At 32.8% G+C, this 25208-nt stretch overlaps 4 protein-coding genes across 4 annotated transcripts; all 4 read right to left on the bottom strand.

Annotated features, from left to right (window-relative positions):
- Positions 1-1258: 1258 nt before the first annotated feature.
- LOC126668649 (uncharacterized) lies at positions 1259-2242 on the bottom strand. Its single transcript, XM_050361836.1, has one exon. The coding sequence runs from the start codon at positions 2240-2242 to the stop codon at positions 1259-1261; it is 984 nt and encodes a 327-aa protein (XP_050217793.1).
- A 3154-nt stretch (positions 2243-5396) lies between these two features.
- On the bottom strand, positions 5397-6474 carry LOC126668647 (uncharacterized). The gene is made up of 2 exons (XM_056104692.1): positions 6471-6474; positions 5397-5758 (listed from the first exon to the last, which is right to left on the bottom strand). Exons 1-2 carry the CDS (start codon positions 6472-6474, stop codon positions 5397-5399), a joined length of 366 nt encoding a protein of 121 aa, XP_055960667.1.
- An 11061-nt stretch (positions 6475-17535) lies between these two features.
- On the bottom strand, positions 17536-18220 carry LOC126666887 (RING-H2 finger protein ATL56-like). Its single transcript, XM_050359786.1, has one exon. The coding sequence runs from the start codon at positions 18120-18122 to the stop codon at positions 17595-17597; it is 528 nt and encodes a 175-aa protein (XP_050215743.1). The 5' UTR covers positions 18123-18220; the 3' UTR covers positions 17536-17594.
- Positions 18221-21769: 3549 nt separating this feature from the next.
- Positions 21770-24919, bottom strand: LOC126669928 (uncharacterized). The gene is made up of 5 exons (XM_050363570.2): positions 24594-24919; positions 24201-24359; positions 23599-23694; positions 22614-22734; positions 21770-22160 (listed from the first exon to the last, which is right to left on the bottom strand). Exons 1-5 carry the CDS (start codon positions 24864-24866, stop codon positions 21985-21987), a joined length of 825 nt encoding a protein of 274 aa, XP_050219527.1. The 5' UTR covers positions 24867-24919; the 3' UTR covers positions 21770-21984.
- Positions 24920-25208: the final 289 nt, after the last annotated feature.

The raw sequence follows: 25208 nt of genomic DNA, 5'->3' as shown, positions 1-25208 counted from the left end.
GGGGGAGGGGAGGAGGGGGAGGAGACATGATGCGTTTATAGGAGTGAATATTTACAAAATGATTATTGTACTATAAAAAGTTACAAAACGGTTACTCGAGTATTGTTTTTTACAAATGGGTTATTATCTTGATGTGGACAAGGAAAATATGTATAGTACATATTTTTGTAAAAATAATAATAATAATTTGGTAACCATTTTATAAAAAAACAATAATTCATGGTAACTATTTTATAATTTTTTATAGTTTGATAACCATTTTATAAAAATAGTATAGTTTGATAACCATTTTATAAATTTTTATAATTGTATAATTATTTTATAAAAACATTATAGTTCAGTAAGGATATTAAACTCTGCAGATCACTAAACTTTCCTCAAACTACAGAAAGGTCACTAAAAAAACTTTTGTTACAAAATGGTCATTGAACTATACTTTTTTATTACAAAGAGGTCCAGCCATCTAAAACGTTGCGTTTTAATGAAAAACGCAACATTTTTGCTTACGTGGAAAGCCAAAATTACAAAAAGGAACATAGTTCAGTGACCTTTTTGTAATAAGAGGTATTATCCAGTGATATTTTTGTAATTCACAAAAAGTTTAGTGTTGTTTTTGTAACAACATAAACATTTTTGTAGTAAAAGGTATAGTTCAATGACCATTTTGTAACAAAAGTTTTTTTAGTAATCTTTCTGTAATTTGAGTAAAGTCTAATGATCTACAGAGTTTAATATCCGTTCAGTAACCTAAAAAATATTTACCCGATTTTTGGCTATTTCGGATCAAATAAATCATGGAGCGGTTTCATGAACAACCGAAGCGTATTCAATTGAGAATGGCGAAGTAACCTATTTTTTGATGGGCCATTTGTAGAGAAAATGAAGAAAAACCGTGAATGAGGTAAAATTAAAGATACAGAGATGGAGAAAATCAAGAAGATAATCGGAGTTGAGTTGTAGAAATTAAGAGGGTAATTAACCAGACAACATGAAAAAATTGTTCAGTAATTGGAGTTTGAATACACAGGCAGTTGACAATCAATTTTTTTTTTTTGTCAAAACAAAGATTCAATAAAATGGAACAAAAAAATCAAATAAAATTTTCAAGATCGAGTAGTCCAAAAACGTATAATACAATGTCTACAAATAGGTTTTGCCAAAAAAAACTACTATAATACTAAAGAACAATCTCAATAACATGAACACTAGCTGTGTGTAATACACTTATTGCAAAACTTAGTTACTAATCTGTGGATTATCATGGAATATTATCATCAACTATCGGAGCAGTAAGATCGGTGGGTATCTGGCTATATCCATCAAATCTTCCGTCAAATATTTCAACTTTTTCTCCAAATGATTGCTTGCATCTGAAGTAAAACACAGTAAAAGCTGCATTACTATACATGCTTATCAGAGCAGCAAAATTTATTTGCACAAAGCTTTTAATGATCTGAACCGCAACCGAATTCCCAAGTATCATGTTCATCCCTAGGGAAAATCCCAAATTTAATATGCTCATCAAACTAATCAATAACGCTCCTTGTCGCTTCATTCCCTTCGAAATCTGTTCGGCTTTTTTTATTGCCTTGATTCCTTTAATATCTTCCACAACAGAAATAACAATGGCTAAAGTCCAAGTTACAGATAAGCGAAACAGGTAAATTAAACCAAAAATAGAAATGAAAAGAGTTAGCATGGCAAGGATTAAGACAACAACCGGGCTTTTGGTCATTTGTGTCCTGATAATTTGCATAATTCCGATGAGAATTCCGACGTAAACGAAGAGAAAGATCAGACTAAGAAGAGAAGTGTATAACCAAGTAATAGTTGGCCTTTTCCATATCCTTACAATTCTTGAAAGCAAATCTTTTAGGGTTATTTCTTGCTTTCCGGCATAGGTAATAGCGGAGACGAGGATTGTTGCTATCGATGAAAGTAAGGAAGAGATTAAAGTAAAAATAATAATGACGAATTCCAAACCGAAAAAGATTTCGAAGTCTTTTTTTATTTGGGCGATGATTTTGTCGAATTCCGGGGTGTTTGCGGTGGCATTTTGAAGGAGGTTTCTTTCTATTACTATATCGACGATCAAAGGTTTAATAGAGAAGATATTTGAAAGAAATAGAGTAGATTGGGTGAGGATGATGAATAGGGCAATACAAGACATAATTTTTCCATTTTTGAGGATAATTTTGAGTGCTGCTTTTAGAATTTCTATCGAACTATGTAGAAGAGACATTGTTTTATTTTAGGTGTGGAGAAGAGCAAAATGATTTAGTATTTATATAGGCTTCATTAATACTATTATTGTTAATTCTCACAATTAAAATGAATATAATTTATTTAGTTTGACATAGTCATATAGAAATCAAATTTCTGTGTCTTTTTTAGTCAATATATTTAATTTATTATGTCACTCTCAAGTAGTTTAATAAATTATATTCAATTATCACAAGTCTATGGTTAACTTGTGATAATTGAACAACAAATCAAAGAAAATTCAATAGGCACCGTACGCGGTTATGTATGTAGGGTAACTTCCATATTAGAATTGACTAATGAGACTGTTTCTAGTCATGCAGGTTAGTTTTGGAAATTAAGTTAGTCCAATACATGATGATTATAAAAGTATCCTCAAGTGAAAATTGAAATATTTATTGATTTTAACTAATTTTTTTATCTTAATCAATTATTATTTTTATTTTTTAATTATGGTTATAAATATGTTCAGTTGAGCTTTTTAGCTTTGTTCGTGTGTTAGAAATAGAATAGCTGTTTATAACAGTAAAATCAATCTAATTATAATATTAAGGAAAAGTATATTATTGGAAAATAAATAATTAATTAGATGCTGCGTAAGAAAAATTAGACTAAATTAATTTACTTTAGAAACTTGACTAAAACGACAACTAAATCATTTTAGATATTTGAACTTTCCGAATATATAACTATAATTAGGAATGGTACTTATATTTAAAAGGAAAGTTTCTCAGTTTATAATTGAGAGTACGTTTATGCGGTGACATCTATAGATAGAATGTAATATATTTTCAAAAGTTCTTGCAAAATAAAATAAAATAAGTGTGCTTTCTAGAAGACGGGTGCTCAATAAATATTTTTTTTTCTAGTTAGGATTTGTAAGAGGAATTGAACTCATAATTTCAATAGAATATATATTTGGCGTTTATACTAATTATGCTATAGCTCATCAATCTGGCTTTTAGTTTTTTATGTTAATTTAGACGTTTCTTAAAGTATGGTTTATCCATTTTTGATTGTATTAGTTTATTTACTTTTTATAATTATTTGTGGATGAACTATTTCAAATATTTTTTTATATAAAAAAAACACTGTCAAGCTTGTATTTGAGCTTTTGTATATATTACGAATTAAATATTATAAACAATATGAGTTTCTGATTGCAAGTAGGTCCTTTACATAGTAATATTTTGCGGTTATATTTTAGGGATATAATTTATTTTAACTTTTGTTTTTGGATGACGATTCTTCTTAATTAAGACTGGATTTGTTTTATCAAATATAACATTTGATCGAATCCTAATTGTCCATGGAGAAAAATGAGCTATTCATGATCAACTCTTGCTTGGAAATTTCTTCCCAAGTCATTATTGAAAAAATCAAACTTTTTGCAGGAAAGAAATATTAAATTCATTGGTATATATCACTATCAAATTATCTTCAAAATATTTATTGGACAAGACCTACTTTTAAAATGACTTTGGATTTCTTAAATCAAATTAAAATTCAACTGAATATCTCAATCAGATTAATACTCTCTTAACGTATTCATCGTCATTTCGAACTCTAATAATAACATTAAATTAACTTAGGAAAAAGGCTCACTTAAACCTCTGAGATCGGAGCAAAAGAATAAATAAGCCCTTAAGGCCGAGGTTGGCTCATTTCACACCTCGTACTTGTCCAAAACGGCTCACATTGCATCAAAAATTTAACTCCGTTAATTTCTTCTGTCAAATGATGACGTGGCATACAGGCTAAATATTCAAAAAAGTCTTTAATGTTTAAGATACTTACCAATTTTATACTTACAAATTTTTTAACAATTTCACCCTCTTTTTCATTTAAATATTAATAATTAAAAATATTTAAAATTAAAATATTTATTAAAGCAATCGAAACACAATTAAACATTTCGAAACAAAATTAAACGCTTTCAAATTCAAGTAAACGCTTCAAAATCCAACTAATTAAATCTAATTCACCCACTTACTCCCAAACACCCGGCATAAATCAAACCGAAAAAAAATATTCCAATTTGAAATTAAAAAAAAATTAATAAAAAAATTCACCGGAGAAGACGAACGGGACAAACCCGTTCATACTCTCCGGGGTTTTCTTCCCCGGTTAATATAACTACACTTCATCTTCACTAGAATTTTAGAGTATAGTTATATTTTTGAATGAAAATATATTTTCATTGAAATTGAAATTCCATGTGAAAGCTGATAAAAAAAATTCCATATGAGAGAGAGAAAAAATAATATGAGTGAAATTATAATTATTATATGAGAAAGAAAGATAATGCATTAGGGGAGAGAAAAAAACAAACACATGAGTAAGAGACCACAAATGTACTTTATGACAAAAAAATACATTTTTCAACCCATTTTATGAAAACTGGATTTGTCTGGTTTTTATTGAAAATTCAATTTTTTCGGTTAAATTTGGTTTTTAACTGATTTTAAACATTGCTAATTTTACAAGATATTGGACCGGACAGTCAGCCGGTTTCCGGTTAACCTGGTCCGACCGGCCGGTTCGGTCCGATTTTTAAAACAATGCCGAAAACACGAGTTTTGAGTCTGATTGACCTAAAAAATTAAAATGGACTTATTTAAATGTGAGACATAAATTTAAAGACCGCGTTGATTGTTTGTTACTTTTAAATCCACAAATTTTATAACATTATAAAGAAAAAGAAATACAAACATTAAAATGATGGTTAATATTCTCATATAGCATAACCTTTTACGTTTTTTTTTTCCGATTTAAGCATAAATTAAATAGTGTCTCATCCATTGATACAACTTTTCTAGATTTTTCATTATATAGCCCGGTATAAATTTTATACTTTGTTTTTTTTGTTAAAATGACGTCGTTTTTGATCGTACGAATGGCCAAAACGACGTCGTTTTAGACATTTATGCTATATATGCCATTAAATGAAAGGTTGTGCTATTAGTTGAGACATTTTATTGTTTGTGCTTAAATAAAAATAAGCAAAAAGTCGTGCTATATGGTAACATTAATCCTTAAAATGATAATAGAAACGATCTTGTTCTGCCATCTACTGTTTCGTGGATGAGCTAATTAGTTTATACATCATTTATCAAAACAAGAAAATCTTCTCGTTATACAATATCTTCATCAACTAGTGATGTAGTAAGTAGATTAGTATACTCCACACTATCTTGCAATATTTTAACTTCTTCTCCATGGTTTTTCTTGCATTGCAAGTAAAACATAGTATACATCACCAAAAATACCATTCTAACAAGATTTGTAGAATTTATAACAAGTAACCCAATAATCATTTCAATTCCCTCAGCTTGTCCAGGCTTAATAAACCATATTCCTCGAATCAAAGCACCAATTATTACTATAAATATAAGATTTTGAAGAAATCCATGAATCTTCATGCCCTTGACAATTTTTGCTGCCTTTCCAAGTGCTTCAACCCCACTAATTTCCTCAAGAATTGAAATAACAAATGCTAATGACCACACAACAGTCAAGTTAGTAAATAAAAATAAGGCAAAAATTACTAGCATAATACATAAGATAGAAAATATTGTAGATGGGTATGGAATGATTAACAATAGAGAATAATAAATTGCTAAAATTAGGAAAAAGTAACCAATATTAAAAAGAGTTATGTAAAAATAAGTAATAAATGGCCTTTTCCATGATTTTATTGCTTTCACTAGTAAATCTTTGAAGGTTATGTTTTTTCCTGCATGTATAAAAAAAGATGCAATTATTGTTGAATTAGCTAAGAATAAAAAGATAATTATATTAGCAAGATAATAAACCCAATACTCTTCAATCAACAACCCAGCCTCTTTTCTAAATTTGATGAAAAGTTTGAAAAATTGTGGGCTACTAGGGTTTTTTGCAGCCATTATAACCAAACTTTTCCAAATGATCAAGGTATTTTTGATCACTGGTTTGATTAAGAAAAATTGTGATAAATAGAGGAGGGAATTAAGGATAATTGTGAGTAAAGTGATGAAAAACATTAGCTTTCCATTTTTTAGGAAGATTTTCTTTGTTTCTTTCAAGGTTTCTACAAACCATTTAAGAATATTGAGAAACTCCATAGATTTTATAAGCTTGAAAGTTTAATTTTGCTTGAAAAGATTAGATATGTCTCCTATTTATATATAAATTGAAGTTCTATAAAGTTTGAATTGATCTATTCTTACCCATATTTAAAATGGATGAGAAAAGTATGTACTCTTGCTATAGCTATATAATAATAATATCATTACATTAAAATAACAAGCGATCTATATGTGAAAGGAAAACTATAATTAACAAAATAATATATTTTTTAGTCTTTTTCTTTTAAGAAAATATATAAGAATTATATATAAATTGATTTTGATATTGATTTTGACTTGATCTATTCTCATTAATATTTAAAATGAATGAGAAAGGTCTGTACTCCTGCTATAAATATATAATAATATTGTTACACTAAATAAGCAACCCATGTGAGAGGAAAGCTTATAATTCATAAAATAATGTACATCTTTCTAGTATTTTTCTTTTTAATAGGATGTTACTTGACTTCTTACTCAAGTCCATTTGAACAAATTTTGTTTAATTAAAAAATAAACTTACTTCTTACTCAAGTAAATCTAAACAAATGTTATTTAGTTAAAAAAATAAACCTAGAGATCTGATTGGTTGAATTTGGGGATAGAAATACTAAGTTCTTCCACCATAAAGTTTCAAATCGTCAGAAAAATAACACTATTAATCGTCTTCGAGATGAAGATTGTAATTGGCAGAGTGGAGCAGATGTCCAAGGTGTTGTTCTTAATTACTTCCAAAACCTCTTTACTTCAGCCAATCCTCGGAATTAGGAGACTGTCATCTTCGATTCGGCCATATCAGAGGAGCAAGCTGAATTGTTGAAGTTGTCGTATAGCGAGGATGAAATCGTCAAACTCTTAATCAGATGGATCCCACAAAGGTGTCGGGTCATGACGGTATGCCAACTATTTTTTATAGAACGTATTGGAACATTGTGGGGAGGTGAAGTTGTCAAATGCATCCTACACTTTTTCGAGACAGGGACGAAGCCGTCCAACATGAACCACACATTTGTTACGCTAATCCCAAAGGATTCCTCGCTGGAGACTATGAAAGATTTTCGTCCGATTAGCCTTTGCAATGTAGTGTACAAGTTGATCTCAAAACTTATTGCTAATAGACTAAAATTATATGTCCTTCCATCCATCATTCATGAATCTCACAGTACATTTTGTCTCGGGCCGTCTTATTACAGACAATGCTTTAGTGGCGTTTGAAATGTTTCATTCAATGGCCAAAAGATCTAAGAGCAGGAGGGGTTCAGTGGCGCTTAAACTGGATATGAGTAAAGCGTATGACCGTGTAGAGTGGAGCTTTATCGAGAAGGAATTGAGGCATATGAGATTTCTAAAATGTTTTATTAACATTATTTTGGCATGTATAACATTTGTTTCCTTCTCCTTTCTGATCAATGGGGTCCCGTATGGCTTTATACAACCTTAGAGAGGGCTTCGGCAGGGTGATTTGCTTTCACGATACTTATTCCTCATATGTATGGAGGGGCAATCAGCGCTCTTATGGAAAAAGAGTCAACAGGGTCACCTATCAGGTAGTAAGGTGTGTAGAGGAGACCCGAAAGTAGATCATCTTTTCTTCGCTGATGACAGTATTTTATTCATCCGAGCTACGGTCCTTGAATGCCAACGGCTTCGAGATACGATTAAAGAGTTTGAGATGGCCATTGGTCAGAGTGTGAATTTCGACAAGTCTGAAGTCATGTTCAGCTCAGGTGTTTCTCAGACTACTCGTGTTTCAATTCAATAAGTTTTGGGTGTGCGTGTCGTTAAGAAGTTTCACAAGTACTTGGGAATGCCTACCTTGGTCGGAAAAGCAAAAAACCCCATCTTCTTTTTTATTCAGGACAGACTACACAAGAGGATTTTGGGTTGGAAGGAGAAATTTCTCTCGAAGGCAGGTAGAGAGGTTCTCATTAAATCGATAGCACAATCAATCCCCACATACATAATGAGCTGCTTTGAATTACCCAGTTCTTTTTGTAATGAAATGTAAATATCTATTGCTCGATTTTTCTTGAGTGGGTCCGATGAGAAGCATAAAATTCTATGGGTGAGTTGGGATACCATATGTAAGGAGAAAAGCACGGAGGTTTGGGATTTCACAACCTGAGAGCGTTTAATTTGGCGATGCTAGCCAAGCAAGCATGGCGGCTGATTCAGCTCTCGAACTCTCTATGTAGTGGGGTCTTTAAAGCAAAGTACTCCCCCTCACTGGATTTTCTTCAAGTTAAAAGATCTCGAAATTCGTCTTTCGTTCGGAAAAGTCTGCTGGCAAGTAAGAGAGTTATTGACTCGGGCATATCATGGAGAATTTGGGATGGTCGGTCGGTAAATGCTAAGAACGATAATTGGATTGTATCGCCTCACAATCTTAAACTTTTCGGCCCAGTTAATGCTGCAAATGATTGTGTGCTGAGCTTCTTTATTGACGAGGATTTGAAACGATGGGATACAGTAAAGCTGAACAGTGCGTTTTCGACTCAGGTTGTGGCTGATATTTTGCAAATTCCCATTAGTCGTCGCCTACCGCCAGATAAACTGTTTTGGCCTCTCAATAAATCGGGTTTTTACACGGTTAAGTCGGGATATTATAGAGATGTAAATATGTTACAACAGTGGCAAACTAGCTCCTCTAATTCGTATTCGGATAATGGGTTATGGAGTAAGATTTGAAGCTATAATGTACTACAAAAAGTGAAGCATTTCCTTTGGCGGATTTTTCATAACTTGCTTCCCTGCAATTTGAATTTACCAAAGAGGAAGCTGCATATTGCCGATACATGCCCAAGATGTAAAAACCATGTGGAATCACTGATTCATTGCTTAAAAGAGTATGAAAAAATTCGAGTTTTGCGGCTTCTATCTCCACTTAACTTTAGAGTTGATCAATTTGCTCATAGATCTGTTAGTGAATGGTTGGTCTTCATGTTTGGTGCGTTTAAAAAAGAGGAGGCTCACAATTTTATCCTATGCCTTTGGTCCATATGGAATGATTGGGATGATATCGTTTTTAAGAATCGGCGCCTTCCTCCTCCGGTTTTGTTCAGTAGGATCCAATCGCTAATCAGACCTGAAGCTGCCAAGGAGAAAAAAATGACCTTTGTCAATGACCAGGCCTAGAGGCCCCCTCAAGCTGGAGTCCTGAAGATCAACTCTGATGCAACCATTTCATTTAAAAAGAAGATGGCAGCAATCAGAGTTGTGTATAAGGACTCGTCTATAGCTGTGTCGCGCAACGGTACTGCAGCCGTGCATGGAATTACCAACGCTGAAGTAGCAGAAGTTGAAGCAATCAGATTGAGGCTGTGTATTCTGGATGGTCTGTCGTTTTCTAAACTTGTTTGTGAGTCGGATTCATTTGTTATCAATAGATTTCGTTCTCCTCACCCTGCTATGGACTCTACTCAGCTTATAGTTGAAGATTGCATCTCTAGTTGTAATAATAGAGAGGTAGCTTTTAATTTTATGAGAAGAGAGTGTAACCATGTATCTCATGATTTAGCTAAATTGGGCATTTTTTATAGGTAAGGATTGTATGTTTGATAGGAGAGTTCCATTTCCAGTCGATGAACTTGTAATTTTGTTTCATCTTTAATAAAGTGACAATCTTCCTCTCAAAAAAAATCGTAGAGATTTTCCACCAATCATGTGATTTTCTAAGAGGAAAAATGTTGGACAAGGAAGAGTGATAGGATGATAGCCACTACTATCCCATGAAACTGACACGTTTAATTGCAATTTTTTTATGAATAGTATGTATCATAAGCCACAAGAAGTGGTAAAGCCAGTTCAAAATTTTCGCACAAAAAGTAGAACGCTCAAAGCGGCACACTAGAGGCTACGGCTAAGAGAAAAACTAAAATAGTCAATGTCTAGAGAAGAGGATACAATAAGGGTTCCTATGGAAATCCAATCCAGAGAAAGAAAATTCCTTATTGATTATTGCTAATTTTGGAAAGACATTTAATTGCAATTGTAGGCATAATTAAATAAATTTTGAAAAACGGATAGATTCACAATAAATTTGTTAAATTTGGATAGATTTACACCATTAGGATACAAAAAAGTTTCAATATAATTTGCTTTTAGTTCATCGTTTCACAATCGCATATGTTGCATTTCAAGCTTTGGATAATAATTTTCAAGATATATTTGAAATCAGATTATGATAATTTTCAAGATATATTTGAAATCAGATTATGAATTTTCTGTTATGTTCATTAACTATTCGATGGATATCCTCAAAAACAAACATATTCACTTGAGTGATAGTTCAATTGCTTTGTGAATAATTAATCAGCCTTCTCTCTTCTATTTGGTGACGGGTTTGAGGAAATAAATAATGTCGTGTAGTGTGAAAATGAAAGATATTCATCTCCCATGAAGATATCAAGTGCAATCTTTATGCTTTCATATCATTTGGTATACTTTGGCTGGAGTTAGGAACTGTTTTGAGCATAAAAGAACAAATTGACTAATCGTTTTAATTCGCCAAGTGTGGAACTGTTTGGAGTTTTCATACATTAACAATCTTCAAACTGAATATATTGAATATCTATGTCTAACTTGAGAGGGGGGGGGGGGGGGGGGGGGGGTAAGAGAGTATGTGCTAGCTGCTAAGTAATAGTTGATTACCACTCATCGACAAATCAGATTTTTATGTATAAATATAGCATTATGTTAAGTTTTAATCTTAGTTTTGCAATTCACAAACTCGATCAATATAGCTGTTCGTTTTATAGTTGTAAAGGGACTACCGGGCTAGGGTTCAAGTAGGATGAAAATAAATTTAAATATTAACAACTGTTTGGGAGGGAATGTTTCTCGGCCGAATCTTCGCATTTATAAACAGGTCTTTACGGTTTGATGCTTAATCGAGTAGCACATGAAGAAAACCCACAGAGTGTGATTGGTGTAACCTCTACAACTAAAACTATAAGGACCAATCTGAGAAGAATAGGAGCAACTGCTCCTCCGTTTTTCAAAAAAAAATTAAAAAAATTACCGCATAAAATTTTGATATTTTAAATTAATTCAGTTGATTTAATCGGATTTCGAAGTGTTTAATTAAGTTCCGATTAGTTTAATTAAGTTCCGATTTATTATAATAAATATTTTAATTTTAAATATTATTTAATTATTGATATTTAAATGGAAAGATGGTGAAATGTATTAAAAAAATCATAAATATAAAATTAGTAAATATTAAAAATTTATTTGCACTTAATCTAGTAATTTTACGGTGGCATATTGTATGGCACGCCACATCAGTAAAAGCGTGTACCAATTGAGGGTTGGACATTATTAAAATGAAATTTAGCATTACAAAATAAATTGGATAAAATTAAAAAAATTAAACTTTTATAAAAAAAAATTCAAAAATTTAGTCTGTTTTAATTATTTGGCCTTTGGAAATATCACTTGCATTGCTTTTCATTAACCTTAAACATTGCGCCATAAGCAGTTCCTGTTTAGGAAGTCCAAACCCAATTTTCTCTCATGAACATTAATAACTTTCTTGCCCGTGTTCAAAAAATGGTCGACCAAAAATTAGTGGTCATTTCAACAATTTTTACTTTTGCATTGTATAACCTATCATCGTTTTTCACCAAACATAAAATTATAAAGTGTATATGAAAATAGTATCTCTTTGTGTAGAACGACGTTAATAAATAAAAATGTGCTACATAATGCGGTGTAATATTTTAAGGCTAATCCCCTGAAAACCCCCCACCTTTCAACTCCCCTTCATTTGCACCCTCACCTTTCAAAATCTCCAATTTTACCCAAATTTCCACCTTTCATTTTCAATTGTACCCTAAAAATATTAAATTAGCTCTTTTTCACTATAAAAAAGTTCAAATCGATAATTTATATTTTAATTCACATTCTAAATATTCCTCAATGTTTAAAATTCAACAATAAAACCATATTTCCTAAAATTTTAAAAGTTAAATTTCTTTTATATAAAATATAAATCAATTAAAAATATCATTAAATATGGTTTTGTTATTGAAATTTAAACATTAGAACTATTTAGAACATGAATTAAAATATAAAGTATCGATTTCAATTTTTTTTAGTGACAAAAGCCCAATTTAATATTTTTAGGGTGCAATTGAAAATGAAAGGTGATAATTTGGGTAAAATTGAAGATTTTAAAAGGTGAGGGTGCAAACGAAGGGGGGTCGAAAGGTGGGGGATTTTTCAGGGGTTAAGCCATATTTTAAAAAATTAGACAAATTGCTGTAAACCAAATTTAATTCACGTATAATTGTATTTTCATTACGTTCATCTAATTATAATTCAACTAAAACTTGAGAAAAGAACAAATTCAACAACAAATTGGCTAATTTGCTACCATAAATTTCCTTTTTTTTTTTAGAGGATGGATTTCCTACTTTTAGTACACAACAATTTTACAATAAACAATATCGAACTACTAATCAGGACCCCAATTCAAGACCTTGTCTCTCCTCTATTTGCATTTCCTCATCCTCTTCCTCCACTCTAACGACAAGCCGTTTCCTACATTCACAAAAGAAAACAGTACTAACAACAAATCCCCAAACCACCACCGCCGCATAAACACAAATCAAAACCGCCCATTCCCATCCCTCCGCCGTCTTCTCCTCCACCAAACCCTCCATCCTCCACCCAATCACACCCGTAACCACCGCCAATAACCCGGCCAAAACCCACCCGGCCACCCTCCTCCCTTCCATCAACCCGTACCCACTTCTAATCGCATCAAACCCAAATCTCTTCTCCAAAATCGAACCCACTAACCCGAAACCCAAAACCGAAATCACATAAATCTCAAAACCAAACCCTAAAATCCAAATCAAAAACCTCAATTTCCCCATAGATTTCCCAATTACAGCTGAAAAAACATAAAATGCACCCGAATACAACGAAAGGATTGCATAAATACATATCGTAGTAACCAACGGCCGAACCCAATTAGCCCTAACCGCGACCAGACCGGTGGTTAAACTCGTGGGTTTCCTCTCGTACCGCGATTCAGTGACGGAAATTAAAGATATAGCGGCGATTAGAGAGAGAATATAAATGGGTACGAAATAAAATAGCTTGATATGGAGAAGAGAGAGCACAATTTCGCGCGATTCTCTCCATACTTGACGAGCTTCGAACCGGGTCGGGACCCGACTGGCGAGATATTCGAGGTGGAGGATTTGGGATTTTAGTGGGTAAGAATTGAGGGAGAGATTGAAGTGGAGAAATGAAAGGGGGAGAGTTATGAGGGTGAAAATTAATAAGTAAATGTGTTTGTTTCTCGAGAAAATTTTAAAGGAATCTGTTAATAGGGTTTTGAATGAATAGGAATTTGTGGGTTTTTGATCTTGGATTTGGGAAATTGACATTTTTTTGCTGTGATTTGATTGATGATTTTGAATTTGTTTGGAAGAGAGTGGTTTGGATTTGCAGTCTGATTTTTTAAATTTTTTTTTTCTCAATGTGCAGACTGGTTCTTCGTTATTATTAATAAGTTTTCAATTTTTTAACTTTTTTTTTTTTTTGTTGTTTTTTAGTTTATTGGTAAACTTATTATTGAACTGGTAACGGATATGATTTATTAATTACTAGTTAATTACCAAATTGGTATTTTTTAACTTTTTTGAAATCGAATCATGTTTTATTTTTGATTGAAGTGATAAGATTTGTAAAAACTAATTGCTATTTCAGCAATTATTTCAAAAAACATTGCTATTTAAGCAACAGTTGAAAATCAAATATAGAATATATCTGTTATTTTATTTTAAAAAAGTGGATAACGATTTTATCTGCCAGATATGATACTTTCTGAAATCTTTACTTTGCTGTATAATGTAGTGTTTTTTATTTAACATGCTGTGAAACATAGTTAAATAGATTAATTATATCAAAAATGGAATGATCTAATCTAACTAGGAGTGTAAACGAACTCAGCTGCTCGCGAGCAGTTTGGTGTTCGGCTCGATAAGAGCTCGGTTCGTGTGCGTTCAGGTCGTAATCGTGTTTGTTCAGGTCGTAATCGTGTTTGTTCGTTTAGCCCCTAAACAAACAGACTTGCGAACGAGCTCGCGAGCTTGTTCGGGAACGAGCTCGCGAGCTTGTTTGGGAACGAGCTCGTTTTGCACTTATCGAGGTCATTCGCAAGTTTGTTCGTGAACGAGCTCGTTTTGCACTTATCGAGTTCGTTCGCAAGTTTGTTCGTTAACGAGCTCGTTTAGCACTTATCGAGCAAATTACTCTAAGGGCCCTCACGTTTGTTATAATTCACAGTTTGCTACTTCAGTTTTGATTTTTTAAACTATAAGGCCCTTCTGTTAGTTCCGTTAATAATTTGATATTTACTTTCAAACAATTTGGTATCTCAGTTTCAATTATGTAAACGATTTGGTACCTCACATTTAATTATTTTAACGATTTTGCACCTCACATTTCATTCTGCTAACAATTTGGTACCTATATTTAATATAAGGGCCTCATAAATTACCAGATCAAAACTGAGATATCAAATCGTTTGATTTTCAAACAAGAGATACCAAACTGTGAATTATGACAAACGTGAGGGATCTTAGAGTAATTTGCTCTATATTTAATAAAAGACTAACTTTGTTAACCATTGCAAAAAAAATGAAACAATCCTTTAATATACATTATTATTGGCTTAAGGTCTGAAAAACTACCGACCTTTCAAATTTTTTTCAATAGCACCCTCACCTTGTAATTTTTTCAATAGCACCCTATTTTGTATTTTTGGCTTCCAATAGCACTATAAATTGAAAAAATTATATGATTTGATTACCATAAGGATGAAAATTCTCAAAAAAAACTAAATTTAAAGGTGAAATCATACTTTTTTCTACTTGAACACTTTTAAAAAAGACTTTTAATTTAATAAAAATTCAAATAAGTCCTCGATAAATGAGTTTAATTTGTTGATTTATGGTGCTATTGAAAGTCAAAAATACTAAATAGGGTAAAATTGACTGTTTTACAAGGTCGGGGTGCTATTGAAAGCCAAAAATACGAAATAGGGTGCTATTGAAGAAATTATAAGGTGAGGGTGCAATTGAAAAAAAATTAAAAGGTCGGTAGTTTTTCAGACCTTAAGCCCATTATTATTTTATAAATTCACATTTAAAGTGTCTCATTCAATTGGTATGTTTTTAGCACATATAGGACGTCTCATATTTAAAAAGCCATTATTTAGAGCACTAAAGTACTAATAAGATCAAAAATAATTTTAAATTTATTGGATGATTTAATATTTTAATTTCATATAAATATAAATTTATTATTTCGCATACAGTCATCATTTTTTAACAATATGACATTTAAATATAAGTAAAAAGAAATTATAAAAAAAAATATAAGTAAAAAGAGTTAACTTTTGTCTTGTAAATTTAGCATATGGGCACTGAAAAGGGGCTAGGGGCACTTGTTGGATACATTAAATAAAGAAATTCAAAACACTAATATAAGAAGAAATTGAAAAAAAATTAAGTACCACAGTAGTAGAATTGAAAAAAAACAACAACCAGATATTACTAATGAATTCTTCCTTGACACTTGAATTTTGTACCGTTCATGAATGCAACAAAACAGCTTAAACGGCCTTTTTTAAAACATTCTTGAAGAAATGGTTCAAAGTGATTGCCGTCCTCTTTGTGTGATCTCAGACTTCTCCTTATGATGGAGTGTAAGAACTTGCCGCGAGTTTGATATTCCTAGGCTGGTGTTCCATTGCGCTATAGTTAAATCAGTCTGGATGAATAAGTGACACCGTATCATCAGCCTAGACGAACCTATTCAGTTGCTGGACTCGCAACTCGAGTTTGTAGAGCTTCAGGTTCCTAGAGGATGACTCGCCTTCCAAGAAATTCATAACAGATTCTGCAGAAGCCGAAATTGAGGGCTGGGGAACAGTTCTTAATAGTTTTGTTGAATTAGAAGGCCAATACTTGCCATTTTAGGAGAACTTCTACTACAATGAAGCTAAAGTATGGTATGTATGACCATCCCTTCTGTACAATGAAAAGATGATCATTTCATATAATAGTATGCTATCAACTGCTGAATACTTAGAATGGCTCGACGATCAAATATGGGAGCGATGTTTGATTTTATATGCATCATTTGGCGCCCAAGAACACTTGTCCGATAGAAATTATGATGAGACAAAGGAGATGTACGGTTACCGTTCCTTGTGGAAGATGCAGTCTATAACATGGTCTCCAGAGGAGGGATTAGCGGAGAGGGTTAATAGTAAGAGACTGGATAAATCAGCGATGCGTGTTAGCACACCCTGTGACCGGTGGGTTCTTGAGTCATTGTGGTTGGAACTCGGTTCTGGAAAGCTTATTGATGGGGGGTTCCGATACTGGCATTACCAATGAACGCAGAGCAAACGCTCAATGCAAAGCAAGTTGTTAAAGAGCTAGAAGCAGGGTTAAGAGTCGATACGGAAGGCCATCACGATGGGGAAAGCTACCGATACAACAAGAAGACATCTATCACGAAGTTGGACAATTAATGGGAGGAGCAAATGGGATGGAAGCAAGAGAAAAGGCTCAGCAGTTAGCTAAAGCTGCGAAGTGAGCAATGGAAGAAGAAGACTCTTCTAATAAGAGCCTGCCTGAGCAGAATGGCAAATTACGTGCCAGTAGACACACAAGCATTTCAAGTTAAACAAGGTTTTCAAAGCTTAGGAAGAGGGACAACAAATGAATCATCAATATTCAAATCAATCACGCAATTTCCTACCTAGACCATTTTTTCGTGATATTTCTTATCTAGACCGGAATTTACGATATTTCTTATCTAGACCGAATTTTTCCGACTCCTCCAACATTACCGATGGTTCCAAATACCAGATCAAGACAAAATACAGCACTGCTAAAATCCAACTTACCTTGCATAATCTATATCCTATATCACATTGCAATACAAAAACTAATTGCATCACCTCATCATAAATTTATTTTCTTTCCTTATCTGTTCAAAACATGTTCAGATTTTTGTTGAACTTTTGTCACCATTTCATTTCAGGATTCAAAACAAACACCTAAATTGACAAGAACTAAACCTCAAGCTTAATAATTTTTCAGATATAAAGAATTATGTATTTCATAAACCAAAAGGGTAACTGCAAATTTCAAAATTCTAATCAAAATATATTACAAAGTTAAAATTAAAAAACATTTATCTAGAACCAACAATATGTCTAAATCCCCATAAAGGACTATCTTCCAATACAGAATCATCACAAACCCTACTCCTACAAATAGGACAAACAGAAACCTTAACAAGCCAATTGTCAACACATTTCCGGTGAAAAACATGGCCGCAGCCGGCCAATTTCCGGCACCACTGGCCTTGTCTGAACCCATCTAAACAAACAACACAGCAATCAATACCTTCACTTTCAGGCTTAATTTTTCTTGAATATTTGAATTGGGGAAGCTTTTTTAGCTCCTTTGAAGACAGCCCATTTGATGAATTTGATGATTCCTGGTCCTGGTGGCGCTGGTGGTGGTTGGTTGTGTGACGACGGTGAAGAGCGGCGGTGGCGAGGAGAAGAATAATGGCGGCGATGCCCAGGAATAAGAAGAAAAGGGTTGTTATTGATGTCATTATTATTAGTTTTAGGAACATTGAAATGAGTTTCTGGTTTGGTTTTGGCGGCGGTGGAGAACCGCCGTCGTGTTGGTTGTGGTAACGAGATGGCATATTCCGGTGAGAATATTAATGGGTTTTGATTCGATTAAGGATGTATTGGTTTAGGGGTCAAATTCGGACCGTGAATATATATATGTGTCGGTGTTTAAATTACTATTTTGACCTCTAAGAGAAGAGATAAATACGAGGTTCTTTTTTGTAGTACTATAAAAGACGTGATCTAAATCTAATGCATTCATTTGTTTTCAAGATGTTAGTGCTAATAATAGCTAACAAACACCTAAAAATAAGTTTAGATTTGTTTTCATTGCTTAAGCAAATTTATTTTGCTAGAAGATCATTTATTCTAGCTCTATTATCAATTGTATCAATTTTACACGTTTTCCAATTTAATCACGTCTTTTAAAACTTGTCATAAAATAAATCAGCTTTTGTTTTTTTTTAAATCCATACACGGTATTGAGCTGACACTCATTTATTGGTATAATTTGATGAGGTGAGATCATTTTTAATCAATGAATAAATGCCACATCAATACCGTGTATGAATTTGAAAAAAATTAGTGTATTTTTATGACAGGTTATAAAAGGTGTAATTAAATTTAAAAAACGTGTAAAATTGGAAATTTTTATGTTATTAACTCTTTATCTTTTGTTATAGGCTTACTTAATTTTCAATAATTATGGTGTGTTGGGATTCTATGACCCAGACCCAATTAATGCAAGTTCAGATTGTAATGCTCGAATTTGAATACAAGATCTTAAACTAATCACAAGGAGCACCATACCATGGTCACGGTGAAGGCCATGATGAAACCACGGCTATTGTAGTCTACAACCTGAATTTTTTTATACCTAATAAAAATTAATTGACTTTATTTTTTTTATTGAGTTGATTAAATTGTTTGTGATTATTGAGTTTTAGATGTTAGAGCAATCTCTAACCGTTCTCTTGTAATCTCTTGTTTTAATATTATTGAACTAATTTTTTTGGCTGTAGGCATACGTAATTTACAGAACTATATATATCGTGCGTTCGTTTGATTGTTTCTGTATTTCGTCGTTTACTAAATATTATTCATTATTTCTTTTGGCGGTAGATTGTTTTTTTATTGTTTCTCAACATGATTTGTGATATGACTTTTTGAGAAATTTTCTAACATAGCTATTACAAATTTTAATAGTATTATTTATTTTCTTTGGCAGTTCAAGATGCGTGATCATTTGACGTAAATTAGATTGCGAAAAGCATAGAGAAGTAGAAAAACATAGAGAAGGAGAAGCTATAAAAAATTGGAATATTGAATATGTGGGTGAGAGAATTTTATGTGCATCTATCTGTGTTTATATGAGAGAATTTTATGAGAGAATTCTATACTCCACCTTATCTTCGTAAGTTTTCTATGCAACTTGTTCTTAAATTATAACTCAACAAACATAGATTTAAAAAGGAATATTATATATTATGTAAATTAGTGAAACTCGAATTCATAATACCATTTATCTTTTTGTTTATTGAAAAATTAAGGAGTAAAAGCACTGACGGAGAGCCACTCACAGGTAGGTCCATGCGTCTGTCTTAATCGAAATTGATCAGAGACGCAAATTTCTTTTAAAAAAATCAATTCTAAATTTTTCCTAAATAGTTTCAATCGTCTTGCTATGGATACCAACAGTGATACCGCCTCTTTTTACTAGGTATCGTCTCCTAATTTTACTATTTTATCCTTTCTCTATTAAAAAAAATAAATAAATCCTTTAAAACCTATCAAACGAAAAGCATATTTTATAGTTAAAATGTCGGATTTCGGGCGAGACATAAGTCAGGAACCGCCGTAAATATTCGATTTTAAATTTTTAGTCGTTTTAATTTTTTTTCAAACGGACATCCTCTGTTGGTGTCAGTCCGGAGGACGGACGCCTCCGCCCGGCGTCTGTCCTCCGGGCTGAAGCCAACAGAAGACGTCCTCCCAGAAAACGAGACGTTAAATTGGGAAAACGTCCCAGAGGGACGTTTTCCCAGAGGAGAGACATCCCAGGAGGACGTCTCTCTTCTAGGAAAGAAGTCCTCCTGGGACGTCTCTCTTGTGGGCCTACGCTCCCAGTTGGCGTCGGCCCAGATGAAGAACGCCATTTCAAGGCGTCCTTCGTCTGGGCCGACGCCAACTAATGGGCGTCGCCCCACTGTAAAAATTAAATAAAAAACAAAAAAAATACGATTTTATCTCGGAAAAGACGAAAAAACTTGTTTCGGAAAGTTGATACTCGTTATCCAACTAATTGTAATTATTATCCGTCATTTTAATCGACGTATTCGCAAGTAATAGATAGTTTTTTTTTTGGAGAAGGGTAAAAATGTATTTTTTTTAAGGACAGTGTCAAGTAATTAGGGGCGGCGAATAGTAAAACCCGCGATGTATTATGGAACAATAGGGCCGCATGTGGTAGAAGGTACAGAGTTAAGTGCACTGGTCCTACAAATGCAGGGGTACCCCAACCTTGTAGGGGTGATGGTGTTGTGGTAACAATTGTTGATTACTGCCCTTCAGGCTGCCAGGGAACTATTGATCTTTCCAAAGAAGCTTTCTTCAAAATTGCCAATCCTGATGCTGGCAAAATCAAGATTGAGTATACCCAATAAGTTTATTTAATTACGCCAATTATTCAACAAATCTTCATTTTACCCTCTAAATTGTTAAAATAGATCAATTAAGGCCAAGTTTATGGCTTTGAAAAAAATACCATGAATTATTTTAACTCGTTTTATTAATGTTAAAAAATAATTAAAGCATTTTATACATATTGAAGCTAATGTGGCGGAAAATAATTGGAGAATTTGAGTCTGAAGGGGTTAAACGGGCTAAAATACCAATATAAGAATATATATAATCCAAAGCCATGAACTTGACTTTAATTGATCTTTTGTGTCAAATTCAGAGGTAAAATAATACTTTGTTGGCCAATTATCATCGACTATTATAAATTTATTACATTATGTTTATTTTCGTAATATAAAATATATTTTTAATTATAACTTTTTGACTTTTTTGTTGGAATGTTTTTTAAAAATTTAGGCTTGGTGCCCAATAAATTAAAATTCATACGTTACATATATATAATTATTTTATATTTTGTATTTCAAGATGACGATAAATTTAATTTAATATTTCAAATAAATTTATTGATTTCATCACTGTTTTATATTTCTTATATAGTAAGAAAAAAATTACCATCTAGTCAGTAAATCAGGAAGAAATGGTTTAATGTGTTTGTTGGATTTGCAGGCTGTAAACAGTTTGGGATCATATACAGAGCAATCAAGTTTGACAATAATGTGGAATATAAATAAATTTTCATGTAATATGAAATGTGATGAAAAATACTAAAATAAAGAGCTCACTTTCCCAGCATTAACGGTTGGTATGATGATAATATATGCATAACTGAATCCGGAGGTACCCAAACTATACTGTTTTTTTATATTTTGGAGACAAAATTTTGATTTGTTTTAATTTAGTTACAAAAATTTAATTTAATTTTCAAAATTCACACGTAGCAGTCAGATTTTGCCACGTGGCAGCCAGATTTTGCTAATTTTTCTTAAAACTTGTCAGATATGCATAATTTCATTGTGGCATTATCAGACAATTATGCAAGAGATGGAAAATATACGAGTTAATAAGTATTTGCAACCAGAAATCAAACACCTACTAAATATTATATTTATTTGACATCAATAAATTTTCAATTTAGTTAAAAAGAAAAACAAAAAGGACCAAAATGCTCAGAATAATAAGCATGATTTCCATTCTAACAAAAACACATTTTACAATTTACTGAGATGAAAGGGAATTGTATTTAATGCTATAAACGTGATAAAGAATTTTAAGAGTGAAAAATAGAGCATGACCGTATTATTCCGAGTCATGTGCATCTGAGAGACCGAACCATAATAAAAGCCGCCGCGGCCGATCAAGAAACCGCGCTTGCCATGCTGGTTCATCATTTTCAAATACAAACCCACTTTTCATGTATAACTTCTTTGCGGGTTCATTGTCAACAGCAACATGGACATATATGTCGGTAATGCCTGAAAATCATTCAATAAAAATAGTCCAACTATAAGCAGAAAGCCGGAAAACTTTATACATTGTTCAAAATTTAATAATAATATTAGTTAGGAAAGTGTCTTAGATTCTCAACTCAGTCAATCGTAACCAGGCAATTCATGGTTAAGAAAACGTTTACCCTTCGAATTTGGCACAAAAGGTTCAACGAAATTCAGTTCATACCAGTCGGTTTTGTTGTCTTTTTGATTCGGTTTGTTCTAAAAGTAAATTGCATTTTTTAATTCTAAAACCATACAGAATTGAACTGAAAACCCAACATTGTTTATATTTTCAAGCTGAGCGAAACATAATTTGTCGGTCCAATTCGAGTTGGTTTGGTTTTTGCACACCCCTAATCTCATGCAAATGAACATGGTTGCAAAAAGAGAATGATTAATGCTTCGGTAACTAAAAGAAGTGATTTTCATTCTCACCCCATTGTTGAGCTACTAATTTTGACTTTGCAACAAGTTCATAAGCCAAGCCTTGTCTATGCAGTTCCTTGGCTACACATACATTGCTCAGGTATGCCCTCAAAAAATCAGATCCAATTCCCTGTAGAAGCGAACTTCTATGAGAACTCAATTAACTTATCAATCATGAACTTCAAAATCACGTCAGAGTTGATAACATCATACTCATTAATTGAATAACATTAAAATTTCAATTCCTTGCCTATAAACCACATCAAAATTATAGGATATAAGGAGTAAGGACTAGCTACGCATAGCAGTTCATCTCCAAACAACAAACAATAGCATACAGCACATGAAAGCTTAATAACTAAAACGGGTTTCTTTCCTTCATATAAATAAAAGCTTGCTCCTAATCGATCCCAACCACCAGGAATCCCAGCGCATAAATGTTCAAAAACAAACAAAAAATTAACAGAATTGGTCAAAGTCGGGCACTTTAACCTAGCCCTAGCCTGATCAAGAACTAAGCCTAAGTCAGCAATGCCCAGAGTCCTCTGGAAGATCTATATCATCAACATACAATTTGTCCACAAAACAATACTTAGTACATCACAATGCCTAGCAATGAAGATCAAAGCAAGGCTGAACTTCTTCAGCAGAAAATGATGTTCGAAATAAAGGATTGAGAATAATAGTAGTACTCTATAAAAAATTGAGAATAGTGTAGGAAACTAAAAGCTGAAACTAACAATGTCTGAACAAAAGGAAGCATGTAAAACTCAAAGAAAGCACGCCAACAAACATGTCTAAAGTCGCTGCAGATGTAATGAATTATGAATCCTATATCCATAACAGAACTGTAAACAACAATCGCCAAAGTACATATGTGAAAGGCAAGAAAGAAGAGCAAATGCTAGAGTTGGCAGCCAAATTCCTCTATTTAGACCAAGAACATGCAAAAGATGACAACTAGAAAGTTATTTAAATAACTAAAAGCATGTACCTCAGGTTTTCTCCCAATTATTTCATCAGGTAATCTTAGACATTGATTAAGATCAAGAGTCCCAACCACCACTCGATCTTCACCATTAGCAGTATACTACAAAAACGACGAACAAATTACTAATATTAATCGAATAGTTATTAAAACAAAAAAAAGACTATGCAAACAATACAAACTATGTATCAACGAACATCTCCAAGCTACAATTCAATCATATGAATAGGAACATAGTATAAAGCAAACAGAAACCACACAAATGATAACAATTGTATGCAAGGTTGACGAGCAGAGAAGTAAAACTATCCTCCTAAATATCAAAAGCACGTAAAAAAATCTAATCTTTTTATGTTTATCAGAGAAAACCCACCTTAAATTATATTTCTTTATCAACTAATCACAAACTTCATTCAATTAATTCGCATGTTTCGCCAAATATTACACGATTTTGCGAAAACTCAATACAATTGAGCTATTGCACTTGTTTTGTTCCAAATCTAGATCATGCAAAACCAAACTATACAAGAGATAACATAAAAATGATTAACAGAATTTCAAATGTATGCTAACAAATTACAGAAATACTAATTAAACCATAAACTAACCTTACATTCGGCGAATAAATCATCATCAGACAAGCCAGACATTTGAGACAAAGGGAGAGTAGCATTAATACAAGAAACCCTCCGAAACCCAAGTCTTTTACCCGCAATTCGTTCTTTAACAGCTTCAAACTCGCGCTCCGCTAGGTACTTTTTATGATCCTATAATAACACTTAACAAACAACAACAATAACAACAGTACCCATCAGTTTCATATCAATCAATTGACAAATTCTCAGACAGACTCAGTTCACCACGTCATCCGACTAACCAATTACATTACAACACATCATTACAATAATAGCAATATTATAATCCGTGATAGACTCACTCAGCCTAAGAATTTCTCGAAACAATTACTAAAAATAATGAAAAATGTAAAGAAGGTGACTGACTTGGATACCAAATGAAGAAGAATCTTCTAAGCTTCTGTAGAAAGAGCGGACACGGAGACAAGAGGCGGCCCAGAGCTCGTCTTCTGCTTCAGTTTCTGAGATTAAGAGTGAGGATTTGTCGATGGTGTCGTGCGGTGGCGAGGTTATGCAGACTTGGGAAGCTGTGATTGGTCTGAACTGGAAGCGGCGGCGAGAGGAAGTAATGGGCGGCCATGAAAATGGAAGGAGTGAAGGAGTAGATGAAGAAGATGGAGAGGAGAATACTAATGCCATTTTTATCTTTTTTTGTTTTGGGATTTTGGATAATCGTTGGTTTTTCTCCGTCTTCATGTTCCTACGGACACAATTACTATTTACCCTTTGAATTAATATGCAATTACTAATTTGCTCTTGTGAATTTCTTTTTGAACAAATTTCACCTCTCAACTTCACATAAAATATCAAAAAAATTTATTTTTGAGACTTTTTTCATAATTACTAAATATTCTTAATTAAAATTTAAATTTAAACTAATTCATCCTTTTCTTCTTCTCCTTCCCTTCCACCGCCGCCACCTATCACCCGAAAATTAAAAACCAACACCTATCACCGTCATTGGAGGAGAATCTGCTCCGA

This window comes from Mercurialis annua, linkage group LG2, assembly GCF_937616625.2.
Source record: "Mercurialis annua linkage group LG2, ddMerAnnu1.2, whole genome shotgun sequence".
Classification (NCBI taxonomy): Eukaryota; Viridiplantae; Streptophyta; class Magnoliopsida; order Malpighiales; family Euphorbiaceae; genus Mercurialis; species Mercurialis annua.
This window is presented reverse-complemented; position numbering and strand designations above follow the sequence as displayed.